Here is a 16,895-nt window from a genome sequence, read left to right on the forward strand (position 1 = left end):
TTATGTGCATCTTTGTGTATTCATTTTGTTGATCCTAATGTTTATACAAAATTGAAATACAGTCCGTAGTGTTGTATGCACATGCAGCTTTTGTTATATATTCTGCTGTACTGATATAGTCACCGTAATGGCCTTACATTACAGGCATATCAATGTCATATGAATGATTGATGAGTGTATAATTAAGTACATATAGTTGCAACCTACAAGCAGGTGGAAGTTTCAGTTTCATTTCAGGATTTTGAAGTCATTTTAAAAGAGGGATGACTATTGTAGAAGTGGCTATAGGTCCAGAGTACTGTATTGCAGTTAATAATTTAAGTATAGGAAAATATATGCTTATCAGAGGTTTTTTGTCTTGATATTTTTTATTGGTTTAAAAATTGTTACCTTGATGACCGGGATGTGTACTGATAGCCCTAGTTGTTCATGTAGTTCAGTGAACATCCAGTAGATGGCAGTTTTATCACTACTAATTTAAACTTTAAATAAATGAAAACGTTTTATTCATTCAAATATCACTAGTTTAAGTTAGTAAACCTTTATTTTGCCTATTGGTTTATTTTCATCTATGAATAATGCTCCCACATGATACCACATATTCCAACTGATTTTTTTTCTCAAATTTATTGTGTTGGAATAAAGGCTAGAGAAGACAAATTTTCATTTTCTGTAAGAAGTAGAGTATTGTTAACACATTTTGAGGAATCCATGCTGATGGAAGAAAGCACACTTTGATTTATTCCATGAGAAATTTTAACTAGGTGGCTTCTCTCTAGCTTTATTTTTAAAAATATAATAATAACTGGACTGTGCATTTCTTGAGTAAAATAACTGTATCTTAACCATTATTGTATACCCAGTATATAGTAGGCATTATATATACATGCTCAATAAGTGCTTTATTGTATGAATTGAATCATTTAACATCCCTAGGCCAGTTTCTTCATCCAGAATGAAGGCTTTCAGTTATTTAGTTGTTAAGCTTAAGTTAAATAATCTATTACTGTGAAGTCAGTGGCTCCTAGTAATGCAGAAGTTTGGAATCCTTGTCTTTTCTTTTGGAAGTCATTCAAAAGTCTGGCAGCAATTTTGTTGAAATGATTGAATGGGAGGTTTTTCTGCTGTTGCAGTTTAACTGTTGAGCAGATGATTATTGAATAGAGTCTTTTGTATGTGACAGTTATAAAAACGGGTAAGATATAAATTCTGTTGATAAGGATTTAAACTCTAGTTGAGTAGAATAAATATTACATAAGTTCAGTAAGAGGACCAAATGAATATTATAGAGGATTAATGTGATCTGAAAGCCTTCAGAGTGCATGTGAAATTGATTTTTGAAGTTTGGATAGAATTTGACTAATTCTAGATGGAGAGAAATGACCCATCCAGGGTACTGTGCAGATATGCTGGAAGGAAAATACATGTGGCCTTTTCAGATGCCAGTGACTCCAGTATTGAGAGTTGCTGTTGAGAAGTAGTGGAGAACTGAAAAGTGGCTTTAAAGTTGCTCTTTGGGGCTAGATTGGTATAGTCTTGAATGCTTGGGAATCCTGTAAATAAAGGGAATGCTTTGGGATCTTTTTGTTAGGGAGAAGGAGATATCTAAGAGGAATTAGAAACTATTGGAGCTATTCCAGAGACAGGCAAGTGAAGAGAATCTTTAATAACTGAACAGTAGTAGTGAGAAAAGAAACAATAATTTTAGAGCTGGAACGACCACAGATGTTAATCTGCGAAACGTCTGATTTTTACCTGTTTCTGAGCCAACTGTGTAAATTCTGATTTATTCCTTTTCATGAGTGCAAAATATACATTCCTTCTTCCCCACCCCCATATCATATAGCATTCAGCATAGTCCTGTGCTATGAGAGTATAATGACATTATTTGAGGCTGAGATTCTATCTCCAATAATGTGACAGTCGCATCATCCTTAACAAGCTATTTCTACAGGGTGGGCATTGTCGTTGACACAGGTGTACATGCCTCTTGTAAGCCAAGCTGTAGTTGGTGTAGCTGCTCAGGCATATCTGTCAAAGTAGGCACGTTGCCTTCTTTTTCCCTCTTTATTTTGGGTGAGAACTTGTATTCTTGTGGCTCAAACATTTTGAAGATTCTGTTGCTTCATATTTAGCTAAATTGTTGGAAATAATACGATGGCTCAAAAAATTTAATGTCACTTATTAATTGAGAAAATGACATGTATAAATTTCAGCGAAACTTGGAAGCCTTTAAAAGAAAATATGATGGAAAAGTGAGTCCATTCACAGTTTGTATTTCACTCAGAAATTACCTGGTATGTATTACACTTCATAGAAATTCTTACCAACACATTAGTAAAGTATTTCGTTTTGGGGCTGGCTTTTTTCAGTTGGATTAGTGTTATAGTCATTATTTTTCTGTATTCTCTGAAATAGTTATTTAAAAGCTATTTAAAAGAGGAAATGCTTTAAAATGTTTACTGTGTTTTTCAAATAGAGTTATTGTCTACTTAAATTATATGAGCTTTTAGAAAAGTTTATTAAAAATTCTGATTAAATAAACCTGAATTTCCAAGAGGAGCTTAAAATGTGTTTGTTTTCTTCACATTTAAAAATCTGTTTATCTTTAAATAAAACACTTTTTAAGGTACGTAATGTTAAATTTGACTAGAAGTTAGTTTTTCTTGCCTAGTTTATGCCACCTATCAGTCTCCCAGTTTTAATGAATCTAGTTATTACCTAGTGACATTTCTGTTTGTTTTTTAAGGTTAACAATCAAGATGGTACATGCTGAAGCCTTTTCTCGTCCCTTGAGTCGGAATGAAGTTGTTGGTTTAATTTTCCGTTTGACAATATTTGGTGCAGTAACATACTTTACAATCAAATGGATGGTAGATGCAATTGATCCAACCAGAAAGCAAAAAGTAGAAGCTCAGAAACAGGTATGATTAAAATATTTGAGAATCATCTTTCTTGGAGCTAGCAAATATTTTCCCATAAAACTAAGGATATAGTAGAATCATAAATTAATGAGAAATTATGTATGACCCATGTAGAAATGTGTTTTTATGTAATATTTAACTTCATCCCTGAAAACGTGTTTGCTTCTCAAATCCTTTTTGACTATTTAAGCATTTTATCAGAAGAAAAAATGATAAAGAATAAAAGTACTATACAATTTTGTTATTAATATCTTAAATCATTTTTGTCAGCTTGTAAATGAAGGAATCTAGATAAAATTTTTCAACAGACTAAACAAAAAATTTTATCTTCTGTAATGGTATGTATTATACTTTGTGTGACATTTGAAATGTGAGTAATACTGACAAGCTGTCAGTCTTACAGACTTACAAACTATGAATTTCTGATTAAGGGATTGCTAAAAATGTTGTTATTAATATAAGTTTATAGTATTTCTTTTTTCAGCTGTTGCCTCTTAAGGTTATTTTCTTACTAGGATGATAAATTTTTTTGGTTTCTATTCTTCCTCAAAAAATAAAAGCCTTACAGGAATCTTTCACATTTTTCATGCTGTTTGAGGGCAGAATGTTCATATTCATGGATTTTTAGCGTTCTTCTGTGAGTTTTGACTTTGATGCATTCAGTAAACAGTCATTGAGCTGCTAGCAAATGCTTGATGCCAAGGATAAAAGATGAATAAATCTTATTCTTTCAAAAAGCTTAAGGCTAGTTTGGGAAACTGGGATGTAAATAATTGACGGCTCTATAATGCTGTGCATAGCTCTTAAATTATGCTTACTGTATAGATCTGAGAAACAATTTGGACAGTTGTCAGTTTTTTCCCCTGAATTTGCTAATAAAATAGTTGACTCAAGGTCTAGGTTATATCATCATATCAGTCAATTCAGAATTCTCTAGGAAGTCTGAGCAGTGTAATTTTTTTTTAATTTGAGTATATCCATGTGTCAACCTAAGTGCAATTCCCCCCTCCCCATCTGACTCAGGAAAGTCAGCTTAAATCTGAGGTCAAAATATTAATTAGTCATATCATTTTCACAGTTTTTGAAAGCAGAGATGTGACTTCAAACAGAATTTTGCTGTTTATTTTTCTTGGCTTCTTAGAGCTCCTGGAACACACGTGTAGAAGACATGGAGGAAACCAAATATTTAATAGATATTTAAGCAATACATAAATGGATTATTATCATTAATCTTTTTGTGACAGTTTCAATATGATACACATTGAAAAGTATGTGTATAGTATTGTTCTAAATGTCAGGCATATGAAGTGTTAGACACTACATCTGCTCTCTAGTGCCCAGGGTAAGGAGAAAAGACTTGTCCATGACAATATAAATTTATGACAGTAAGTAGCATATTCTAATTGCCTAAAGAGTAGACAGAAGCTATAGCATTTAGAGAAAGTATTCACTAATGATTGGGACAGTTGAGGATGGCTTCATGAAAGAGCTTGACTTTAGAATAGGCAAAGACAATTTTAAGTAGAAAGAAAATCACGAACAGAGTTGTGATGGGGCTAACGATAATAAGAACTGTTAAAAGAAGAGTAAATAGACTAGTCAGTTTGGAGTAGAGGGTTTGCACAACTAACTAGTAGAACTTAGAGGGAGAAGTAAGGGGCTAAATGATAAAGGACCTTAAGTATAAACTCAGGGAACAGAGTGCTGATCTTTCCTTACTCAGTCCTAATGTTTTCATGGGTGGACAGAGGCTGATAAAAAATGCCACAGAATTTGAGAAGTCCATTATCATTTAACTAGGAGACATGCTTTTTGCTTGACTTGGGGCTACAGCTTCTCTGTTACCCTTTCTCTTTTCTTTCCTTACCTCCCTGGCCAACTACTTATTGAAATATGCTCTTGATCAGTTGAAGTCTCCTGTATAACCAGTGGTAAACCATTAAAGATTTTTGAGTAGGTAGGTGATAACGTACAGCAGTGTTTTAAGGATAATTCACCTTACAGTATCATGTAACAAGAATTGGAACCAGGGAGGCTAGAAGTGAGGTCTCTGTTGGTTATAGACTGCAATAATCCTGGTCAAGACCTAGAATAAGCGGGTAACAAAAGGAATGGAATGCTGGAAGGACTTTATGATGATAGGGAAAAGAATAAGGACATCTTACAGATGAATCCAAGATTTGTCTGGGTCCTCAAAGACTCATAGGATCTTTTATAGAGTTCTAGAATCTTTAGATAGGGCAAGCTTATGGGAAGATGACATTTGATTTGAGCATATTGAGTATGTGTTGGTGCTATGGATCCAGGGGAAAATGTTCATTCAACAGGTGAAATTGTAGGTCTAGATCTCAGGAAAAAGGTCAGTCTCTGGAGGTTCCTTATCAGGTGCTCATAGTAGTTAGACTCATTAGAGCAGTGAGTCTCACTGAGATGGAGTAGGCCCCACGGCTATTCCTGGGAAGATACGTATTGTATCATTTGTGGGTTTTTTCCCCAGACTACTCTTCCACTTTCCTCCTGCCACCATCAAGATATATACATTCAAATATTTGTTGAGAGCTTATGTAGTTGTCACTATGATAGATGCTCATAACTGTACTGAGAGTGGTGAGGTCTCTAAAGGAGATGTTATAAAATAGAAATAGTCAGCTGAAGAGCAGGACTTCATTTAGGGAATGAGAAAGTTGATGTGAAGCCAGTGGAGAATGAATAGGTCAGTATGGGTAGCTAGGTACCTGCTGAAAACAACAATCCAGATAGGATACTTTAAATCTTAAAGGTATTTGTGAACTAACAAGAAAGTAAGATATTCAAGTAAAAAATTTAAGGCAAAAATTCAGAAAGGTAAGATGAGCTTGAGGCCAGCTTTCACATTGTGGGAATTTGCTGAAACTTGAAATTGAGTTTCTGTTTTTATGACCCAGAGGAACTCAGGATACAAAGCATAGTACTGATCTAAAGTGTGGAGCATCTCAGAGATGATATTCCCATAAATCTTTGACCCCAAAAGACAGCACCCTTTAATTTCATTAAAGACGAAAATACAGAAATGGTTTAGAAAGATAAAGTTAAGCCGTATACTAGTTGAGGTGACACATAAAATGCAGATACAGAAAGGTTGAAAATAAGAATTTGGAGCATGAAAATAGATCACAAATACAAAAAGAAGGCTGGTTGAACAAAAGTAAACTTTAAGGCAAAAATATAACTAAAAATATAACTAAAAATTCAGTTCACCAAGAAATAATAACATTTCTGTATGTGTGTGCATCTATTAATGTGGCATCAAAAGACATAAAGTAGAACTACAGGGAGAAATAACATATCCATCATCACAGTGGAAGATTTTAAACATTTCTTTCAATAATTGATGAAATATTTTGAGAAAATCAGTGAGTGTAGAAGATTTAAACAAATAACAAGCTTTATCTAGTGTCCATATATAGTACATTACATTTAAAACAAATGCAGAGTACATTTCAAGCATGCATGTAAGATTTGTGAAATTGAACCAAATATAATCTATTATAAAGCAAATCTGAAGTTTCATAGTACTAGTAGCGTATTTATTACATTCCCTGGCTATAGTGCAGTACAGTAAAATCATTAGAAATATCCAATAGGTTTAGAAAGTAGGAAACATTTCTAAATAGTTCCTAAGTAAAAGAAAACATAATAGAAATTTTAAAATATTTGTAATTGAATTAAACTTAAAATATTAAGTAGTATTTAGAGAGAAATTTATAGTCTTAAGTATTTATATTAGAAAGAAGGTAGGAAATAAAGTAAATATCCAACTTAAGCTGGAGAAAATATTTTAACAGAATGAAACCATAAATAACATAGTGAAAGAATGGGAATAATAAACATAAGATAAATTAATAGAAAATAGAATATACAATAGAGAATGAATAGAAATGTAGAAAATAAATACATAATGGAGAAAATCAGTAAAAGCAAAAAGTTGTTTATTTGAAAAGACTGATAAAATTGACACTTCTTTAAAACCAAGAAATAAATGAAGCCACCAATAAGTATTACTAGAAATGATAAAGGATGTAATTACAGATGCTGCAGACATTAAAAAGAAGGACAATAACTATGCCAACAAATTTGAAAACTTAAATAATATGGACAAACTTCAAAAATCATGAATTGCAGCAACATGGATGCTCCTGGAGAATATCATTCTAAGTGAAGTAAGCCAGAAGGAGAAAGAAAAATACCATATGAGATTGCTCATATGTGGAATCTAAAAAAAAAAACAAACAAAACATAAATACAAAACAGAAACAGACTCACAGACATAGAATATAAACTTGTGGTTGCCAAGGGGGCGAGGGGTGGGAAGAGATAGACTGGGATTTCAAAATTGTAGAATAGATAAACAAGATTATACTGTATAGCACAGAGAAATATATACAAGATCTTATGGTAGCTCACAGAGAAAAAAAATGTGACAATGAATATATATATATATGTTCATGTATAACTGAAAAATTGTGCTCTACACTGGAATTTGACACAACATTGTAAAATGATTATAAATCAATAAAAAAAGTTTTAAAAAATCATGAATTACCATAACTGATTTAAGAATTAGAATACATGAATTGTTAGTTCCATAACTATGAAATAAATTAATATTGGAAAAATATATCCATAAAGAAGACTCCAGGCTTATAGAATTCTGCTGGCAAATTCTAGCAATATTTAAAGAAAAATTAATAATAGCAATTTTATAGAAACTCTTCCAGAGTGTAGAAAAAGAGAAGACACTCACCAAACCTTTTTATGAGGGTAGCATAAGAACAATTCCAAAACTTCTAGTGGGCTGTAATTTATCTCATTTGTGAATGAATGTAAAAATCTTAAACAAAATATTAGCAAGCTGAATTCAGCAGTGTGTAAAAAAGATAATAAATTGTGACCAGTTGGATTTATCCCAGGAATTAAAGGCTGGCTTCATTTGAGGAAAACAAAATACATGTATAATATTCTGTGTTAACATCTCAGTCAGTCAGACAATCAATGCAGAAAAAATCCTGTGTTAGTCAGACTTCTCAGTCAGTCAGACAATCAATGCAGTCAGTCAGACAATCAATGCAGAAAAAATCCTGTGTTAAAATTAAACATTCTTGATTTTTAGAAAATCTCTTAGTAAAATAGAAATAGAAGATAATGTCTTTAGCATGCTAGAATGAATTTACTTCAGGAAACATACTTCACAGTAAAAAATTGAAAACATTTTCTTTATGATTAGGAGCAAGTCAAAGAATCCTATTGTCATTGCTTCTATTTAACATTTTACTCATTACTAACTAGTGCATAAGTCAAGAAAAAAGATAAAAAGGTAGAAGTATTGGAAAAAAAGAAACTAAACAGTCATTATTCACAGGTCATATCATCTACAGAAAGCCAAAGAAAGTCTATAGATAAACTATCGGGATTAATAAGAGTTTAAGGGCTGCTGGATACTAAATCAATATTCAAAAGTCAACTATTTCTGGATACCTTCCACAGTTGGGAAGTGGAATTTTTAAAAGGTAACTATTTACAATAGCATCAAAAAATATACAATAATTGGCAAACATTGTACAACACATTTATAGGGAAAATTGTGAAACTATTGAAGGCTTAAGTTAAATTCAGTGTCAGTCTAAAAATACCAAGAGGCTTTTTTTGTGTGTTGCATTTTTTTCCCCTAAAATTTATATTGAAGAATAAAGGTTTATGAATAGGCAAGACACCCCTGAAAAACAAGACGTGTTTATTGGGAGAGGAAGGATTTGCCTTGTTTTATAGTAAGACTTACGATAAAGCTTTACACAGTGTACTATTGGCACAGGGATGGATTGGCAAATTTAGTAGAAGAGAGTCCAGAAACAGTCCTATGCATTATATAGAAACGATGTGTGACACAGCTGGCTTTGCTTTGTACACTATTGGAGAAAGGATGGATTTTTCAATAATAATGATATTTAGACAGTTGGATCCATATAAGAGGAAATAAAATTTTATTTCTCTTTGATTCCATACGTAGTAATCACTTCCAGGGATTAAAGACTTAAATTTATTCATTAGACAAATATTCATTGAGCACCTACTCCATGATTCTTGATACCTCATCTCTGTGTTCTGAAGATACCCTTTTTATCTCTCCAATTTTGATAAAAGCACTTTAAAAATATAATAAATAACCAAAGGAGTAGGAATAAAGCCAGGATAATGTAAGTTATTCATACCAGTCTTTCCCACCTCAGCATACCTTGAAGTATACAAAAAACTGCAGGCTGTAATAGTGGTTCTTTTGTGGCAGTTGTGAAACATTAGAATTTGAGGACATTGGTGGGGTGTTAAATATGATTTTTAAAAGCTCCTTACATTCTCTCCTGTTATCTGTGAAATTACTTGTATGTGTAAAGTCACCAAAACAAAGGGGAAAAAAATTACAAAAGGTAATTGGTTGTAAATGTGTTATAAAATGATCTAGGAGAAAAAGAGGTTGTGAGGAATGTGATCGAAGAAAGTGATCAGTAAATTTATTGAAATTATTAAACTTGAAGAAAGCAGTTTCCATTCATTGGGGACAGCAAGTATAATTTGAAGTAAAAGAACATAGTCACTCCGGAGTTTGCTGGGTGAAAGGTAAAGAAGGAAAGGAAAAGAACTAGTGGAGGAGGTAGAGAGTTGCTGACAAAGAGGATGGAGGTAGGTTCTGAAAGAACTGGGAGGGATTGGGATCAGTAGTTATGGGAATATTTTAAATAGAGTTAATTATTTTATTCTCAATGAAGGGGAGAGGTGTGTGGGAGTGGAGGAGATTTGGGACCTGCTGAGCTAAGTATGTGATCAGTGTTTAACGAAATAAATCATGGTAGATTATGAAATGTTACGGCATGATTGAAGAAAGCATGTTATTGGGAACTCAATTGTTTTGTTTTTATTAATTTTTTGAGGATTCCTCAGCAGCTTGGGAGCAGATAAAGTGAATGGTGGTGCTGAACCTGCTTTGAAGACAGGGCTAACTGGTGTAACAAATGTAAGGAATTTTATGTTTCTACAGAAGACGTTCTGTGGTTCAGGCCATTTAGGAAACCAAGTACTGCCAAATGAGGAATAATTTAGTTGGAGTACAGAAAGGAATTAAGCAATTAGAGTGCACATTGAGGACAAAGATGAGGTGTGAATGTGGGAGGGGAGAAAGGTATGACTTCTGTGGTCACAGAGGAAGAGCACTGAATGTAAAAATTTAGGTAACATTTTGAGATTACCAGATAATCCGTGGGCCTCATCTGAGTTTAAAGGCCATGCAGTTTTGAGATGAAAGGTAAAGGGTAACAGATGTGTTCAAACCAGAAACAGTAACCTAGAAGTAGTCTTCATTTGGATTAAACAGGATATTTGGAAACAATTTCTAGCCTGAAGACTTATGAAATGTGGGATATTTAATTGGTAATAAGGACATAATTTCAGCAGGGTTATACAGGGACCAGGAGTATTCTGGGCACATGCTGCTGTTGGATCATATTGGGATGTAGCAGACGAGTTTTGATAGTTATGTCTGTGATGAAAATTGGGATGTAGAAAAATGGAATCTCTAGGTGTACTGTCTATTAAGGAACTTTCAAAGACAGGATGAATAACTTATTGATTGACCTCTTCTGGGCATTTATACATACAGTATTTTGTTTAGCATATTAATTATATACTATTTAATATTCCTGAGATTATAGTTTAGTTGTCAAGGACCTGGAAAGATTCACAACCTAGAATTCATGCACATGAAGGTCATATACTGTGACCTTAGTCATTTAACGTAATGTCTTCCTATTTTTAGTCCTATCGTTGATATTGTAGGCTTCAAAACTTTATTTCGGTTATTTTGATGGAAATAATAGATTAAATAGTTTGTGAAGGGATGGTACACGGAAATCTTAACATGGAACTCCTAACTGCCAAGGATTTTTAAGAGCAGCCATCACAGAAAGCCAATTACCATTTGGAAGAGCTAATATTTGTTGACACTAGAAAGCCATTGTGAACTGTGGCCCTAAAACTATGGTTACTGGAGCTGAGTCTTAGAAGACTGAGAAGCTGAAGTAAATAATGAAATTGAGATAGGAAATTAGTGAGGAATAAGCAGTTAGTGTTGTCTCAGAGGCCAAGGAGATAGATCGAAGTGATGAGGAAAGAAAAGCAACAAGAGAGAAACTTAAGAAAAAACCCAGTATATTGTAGTGTTTTATACACAAGCCTAGTAGAAAGCCATCTTATCCAGCAAGTTTTGGGATATACACGGTAAAGTCAGAAGAAAGATGTAAGTGTACTAACTCTTAAAGAGAAGATAATTATATCCACGTGTCTGGAAAAGAGTGTTTGTTAGAAATTTAATGTAAGTTTGTGGTAAAGGTTTATACTTAATATATAAAGATAATTATTCAAATTCTTTGCTATTTCCTATTTAAATGTATTTTTAAAACTTTGTATTGTTAATTTTCTCTATCTTCACTTAAATTGGAGTACTTCAGCTGTGACCTCAGTAAAAGGTTTCTGATATAAGTTTAATTAGTTCATCTTTGCTTTTTCGCTCCTAACTTGTTATGTATGCCATCTCTTTCTAAAATTATTTTTCCAAAAGAGCCAATTTCATGAATCTTTTGGAACCTGAATGGAAGGAGTGTTTGTTTTCTGCTGCTCCTTTACTCCTTTTCCTCCTTCCTTATTCTAAGTAGAAATATTAGTTCACTCTTTCCTACCCCACTTCTTAACTTTAAAAATAATACTTCACATGGAGAAACAGTGAAATAGCTTGAAGGGATAAAAAGTACTATGAAAAAGATTGGTATACAGTAAAAAGTAAGTTTCCTTCTACCTCTGACTCCTCTCACCCGCAGGCTGCCAGTTTCCCTACATGTACAAAATGGGAGAAACATCCTTTAAAACCCAAGCAAACATTGGTGACTAGAAAATATAATTGTCATTTAGCTGTAAAGGAATGCATGAGCATAAGCCATTTTTCAAGTACTCCAGTCTTAACTTTGTTTTTCTTGGTATAACATTTTACAAATAGGGATTCAGTTAAAAGTGTCAAAGCTAAACAGTTGGATAACTTATTCCTGGAGCACAGTTTGGTATTGATATGGTATATTTTGGAGTGCTTTCTTTTCATTTGTTTATTAACCATGTTCTGCTCTCCCAAATGAGGAATGTTAGTGTTTCTACAGAAAATGAGCTTTGAAGTTAGACAAATCACGAGTTGAGCTCTGGTAATGCTAATTCCGAGCTGTGTAATCTTGGCAGTTCTTTCAATTTGTCTAACCCTTGAGTTCTTCATCTGAATAATGAGGATAGTAATAACTACTTCTCAGGATGTTTTCAAGGGTTGATTCCCTTTAAAGTACCCAGCACAGTGCCAGGCATGTGGTAGGGACTCAATAAATGTTAATTTTTTTTCTCTTTTCTATCAATGTTATTAATGCAACCCGGAGACATTGTTAAAGGAACTACTGTTGTGGGTAAAAGATTCTAGGTAAACTCGACTATCACCATTTTCCATCTCTGTAAACTAAATAACACAGTTGATGATTTTTATTTGGGAAATCCCAGATACAGATAAAGGTAGCAACAGGCAGTTGTAGCCTAGAGTAAAATTTTAAGGGCAAGTAGCTAATTGGGGGGAAAGAATAGAGTTTCTTAAATATTGACATTTCAAGCCAGGTAATATGGGCAGAGGGTAAGCTATCCTGTGCCTTCTTGATTGTGCAGCAGCATTCTTGTCTCTGCTGCCTAGATGCTCTGCTTCGCCAGTAGCGCCCTCCCCCCTACTCAAGTGTGACAACCAAAAATATTTCCAGACATTGCCAAATCACTCCTGGTTAAGAACCACTGTTTTAGAGCATGGCCTGAAAAGGATACATGTGGAATGACTTCACATTTATGGAAACACAATGAAAAGAGTAAATTAATGTTATTATACGTATGAAAAATAGGTTGTCTTTTGTAGCTGACACTTAAAAAGATTTAAACTCAGTGAAAGAGAAGATATTTGTAAGAGAGAGATAAAAGAATCTGGAAAAGGATGCTTCATCCATTGATTCCATAATTTCACAGAGGGCTGGCTAAATAGGAAAAATGTGGTTCATAGCACTTTTTAAAAATGCTGTATTACTAGGATATGATCAATATATATCCTAATCCTCTCTCTGTAATGCTGTATGATGTGAATTTTTTTAAGAGCAGCAGTACCCCTGACAAAAAGCAAGATTTTATGTAGTAAAAAGTATTCTAGGAATAAAATAAAATAAAATAATAGCAATAAAAATTTAGGTAAATATGATTTATCAGAGAACCTTCATTTCTGAAAATGTTCATTTAATTGAAATTTGAGTATGTTATCTCTAGATTTTTAGGGAGTCTCTGGTGGTCACTAATTCCTATCATGTGTTTGGGGAAACCAAGACAATGTGTGTGATGGTTAGAGTATCATCTCTAGAGTTGGGACTGCCTGGATTCACATGTTGCTTTTTCCATTTGCTAACTTTTAACCTAAGACAAATTACTTAGTCCAAGCTGAGCTCAGTTTCTTTTTCTGTGTTGGAGAAAAATTGTCCCTACCTCCAAGATCACTCTGAGGATTCAGTGAGTTAATCCATCCACAGTGTTTTGGCATAATATGTGGCACACTCAGTAAATGTTTACTCTCATTATTTTTATTTTAATTGAAAATCTTGTTGCATGGTAGAGCATATAGGTTTAAGGCTAGTTTTGCCCAGCTCTAGAAATATATGCAAGTATACCTCTAATTCAAAGTTATTTTTGTTATCTCTGGTTTGTCTAGCCCCAGGAAGTGACTTTAACTAAAAAGGGTAGAATCTCAGAACAATTTGAAATTAGATAGGCGTGAATACCTATTGTAGATACATGAGTAATTTTTTTAACTTTATTTTTTATTGAAGTGTAGTTACTGTACAGTGTTAGTTTCAGGTATACAACAGAGCGATTCAGTTACACATATACATATGTATATATATTTTCAGATTCTTTTCCATTATAGCTTATAAGAAATTGAATATGGTTCCCTGTGCTATATAGTAGGTCCTTGCTATTTATCTATTTTATATATAGAAATGTGATACATAGGTGATTTGAAGAAAGTCAGGCACCTGTTTTCAGATACTCTGTTAATTTAAGAGGAGAAACTCCAATTGTCCATTTCTTGGTATCCTTAACTCCTTGGTCTTTCATCTTGACGTTTCATCTGCCCTGGCATGATAATCCTGCTAGGAAGGAGAAATCAAGGTGGGTCCTAGAGTCTCATTGGAGCTATGCTAGACCCTATATATATCTCTTTGACCACACACCCCATTTTTTTGTTTTCCCTCATTTCCTAAGAGCTGGTTTAAATTGCCCTGGTTTCTGTGGAGTAGACCTTCAAATCTTTTCTTTACTTAAGGATTTATGTTGGGGAAAGATGAAATCAAAGGGCATAAGAATATCCCTGGAAAATTCTTGTATGTCTGTTCCTTGCGTTTTAGACTTCACAGATACATGTTTTGGAGTGCCAGTGTCGAAATACCAAACTAAAAAAGGTTGCTTGTTTTTTCTTTCTAGGCAGAAAAATTAATGAAGCAAATTGGTGTCAAAAATGTGAAGCTTTCAGAGTATGAAATGAGTATTGCTGCTCATCTAGTAGACCCTCTTAACATGCATGTATGTATCTTTAATCTTATTTTTTTTTTTATTTTTTATTTTTTTGTCTAGCGTTTTGTGTCAAGGGTCCCAAGGACCACAACCAAGTTTGAAGATTCTCTAGAGGAATCACAGGATTCAGTGTAGTCATAGTCATGGATATAATTTATTATGGCAAAAGGATACAAGGCAAAATCAGCAAAGAAAGAGAGGCATGGAAAGAAGTCTGGTGGAAATCAGACACAAACTTCCATGTCTTCTCCCAGTGAAGTCACACGGAATGCACTTAATTCTGCCAGCAGCAGGTTGTAAGAACACATATCAAATGCTGTCCCATCAAAGAAGCTCATTAGAGACTTAGGGCCCAGGGTTTTAATTGGAACTGGTCACATAGACTCCATCTTCTAATGTGTATCAAAATTCTAGACTCCCATAAGAAAAACAGGTATCCACTATGAACCATATTGTTTGCACAGTTTAGCTATTCTTATCAGGGAATGGCGGGAACTCTCCTAAAATCTAAGTTCCCATATTCCAGCCAAGGGCCAGCCTTGTTAAGCAGACCTTTCTAAGGATTATAGTCTCAGGCCTGCTATATTAACTTTTTTTGTGTGCACATCTGTTTAGTTAAAACTGTACCTTTATATATTCACTTTTCTGGTATATAAAATTACTGTTCTAAGTCATGTGGTTATTTGATTTGGAGTCTAAATCTAGATTTCTATTTACATTTAAGGTGTGATAGACAACACAAGATTCTGAATACCAGTTTTTCCATTCATGTCCTTAGCAAATTGTTTCCTCTTTGAGTTTCAGTTCCCTTGTGAATAATCCATGGATACTGTAATAGCTGCTCTACCTACTTTTAAAGGATTATTTTGAACATCAGATTAATGTAATTTATGAATTCTAAAATCCTATGAATATTTATAACAATAGATATAAATAAATAAATAGAGTGAAATATATATCCTTAGCTCCAAATCTAGAAAATAAAAATCTACAATGTCTATTAATATCTGCGTGCACAGAGATACATCATGCCCTTCCAGAATTAATCCTCCATTTGAATTTGATTTATAAATTTACAATGGCACTTTCTTGAAGCCCTACCTATATTGATTTCTGAGTAAGGCTATACTAATGGACTCAATTTTTTGTTACAGCTACAGTGAAAGTAGGTGATTTTTTTTTCAGATCTGGTTATAATTTTTAAACTTTTTTCTTAAGGTGAAAAATAAATAAATCTATTGTAAATATTGCTTCTGACCAGCCCCTTTAACTCTGCCAGATTACAGCTGGGTTGTTTTTGTTTTTTAGGTCTTTTTCAGTACCCCTCCCCCTAGATTTTTAGGTTGAGTCAGCAGGCTTTTAAAATACATAAGCTGTGTGAATTTTGAAAGCATGTATCCCCTGTTTACTATTTAAAAAGACGTAAGTTTTGACACAGTTTTACTTTTGATTTATAAAATTCGTAAGCCCAGTTTGGTGAGTATAGACCTTATTTCTAAATTCATTCCTATTATGTTTGACAGCTTCTTGTGTGAATTAGGAACACTCCTGATGAGCTCTCCCCCATCAGTTAGTGCCAAGTTATCTGTCTGAGCTGGTTCTCAATCTTCTTGGCAGAGTATTTCTTCCTCTTAAATGGAGTGAATTTAGCTTGTTTAGGTCCCTGCAGAGTTTTGAGTGCTGCACGTAGTCTTTTTTTTTTTTTTTAATAGTAGATAATTGACTACTCCTTTTTGCGGTCCATAGTAGTTTAATAATTTGAGTATTGCTTAAAAGTGCTTATGTTAATATATCATTTTAAACTTTTGTTATTTATGTATAAAGCTTGCCATTTTGGAAGGAGTTTTTTCTACTTCAGTGAAAATACATTAGTTGTAAAAATTTATGTTGACCTTACCTTTTACCAGGTTACTTGGAGTGATATAGCAGGTTTAGATGATGTCATTACAGATCTGAAAGACACAGTCATCTTACCTATCAAAAAGAAGCATTTGTTTGAAAATTCCAGGCTTCTGCAGCCTCCAAAAGGTATGGTAAAAGTTTATTTTTGCTAAAGTATTAAAAATCTGGGAAGCATTGGAACTTTCTGCCATTATAGAACTGGTGTTTTTGAAGTTGGATTTCAAGAGAATGCTAAGATACAGTGAACTGTTTTATGAATAATAAAATAATTGTTTTAAAATTTTTAAAGAAATAATTGTTCATTCCTCAGCTTCCAAATTTAGATAAAATTTTCCCTGTGGTTACATGTCAAAATAATCCTTTATT

General features: G+C 33.4%; 1 protein-coding gene across 2 annotated transcripts in view; it reads left to right on the forward strand.

The window, feature by feature from the left end:
- The window catches only part of ATAD1 (ATPase family AAA domain containing 1), a 44,094-nt gene that overhangs the window by 939 nt on the left and 26,260 nt on the right, over positions 1 to 16,895 (forward strand). The window contains exons 1-4 of one of the 2 annotated variants that reach the window (XM_010971258.3): positions 2,788 to 2,924; positions 9,884 to 9,966; positions 14,538 to 14,636; positions 16,535 to 16,655. In XM_010971258.3, the coding sequence (XP_010969560.1) occupies positions 14,550 to 14,636; positions 16,535 to 16,655 (208 nt within the window). In that variant the 5' untranslated portion in view covers positions 2,788 to 2,924; positions 9,884 to 9,966; positions 14,538 to 14,549. Of the gene's footprint in view, positions 1 to 2,749; positions 2,925 to 9,883; positions 9,967 to 14,537; positions 14,637 to 16,534; positions 16,656 to 16,895 lie in introns of those variants that run through there. The other variant, XM_010971257.3, reaches the window with a different exon arrangement.

Source organism: Camelus bactrianus, chromosome 11, assembly GCF_048773025.1.
Source record: "Camelus bactrianus isolate YW-2024 breed Bactrian camel chromosome 11, ASM4877302v1, whole genome shotgun sequence".
Lineage (NCBI taxonomy): Eukaryota > Metazoa > Chordata > Mammalia > Artiodactyla > Camelidae > Camelus > Camelus bactrianus.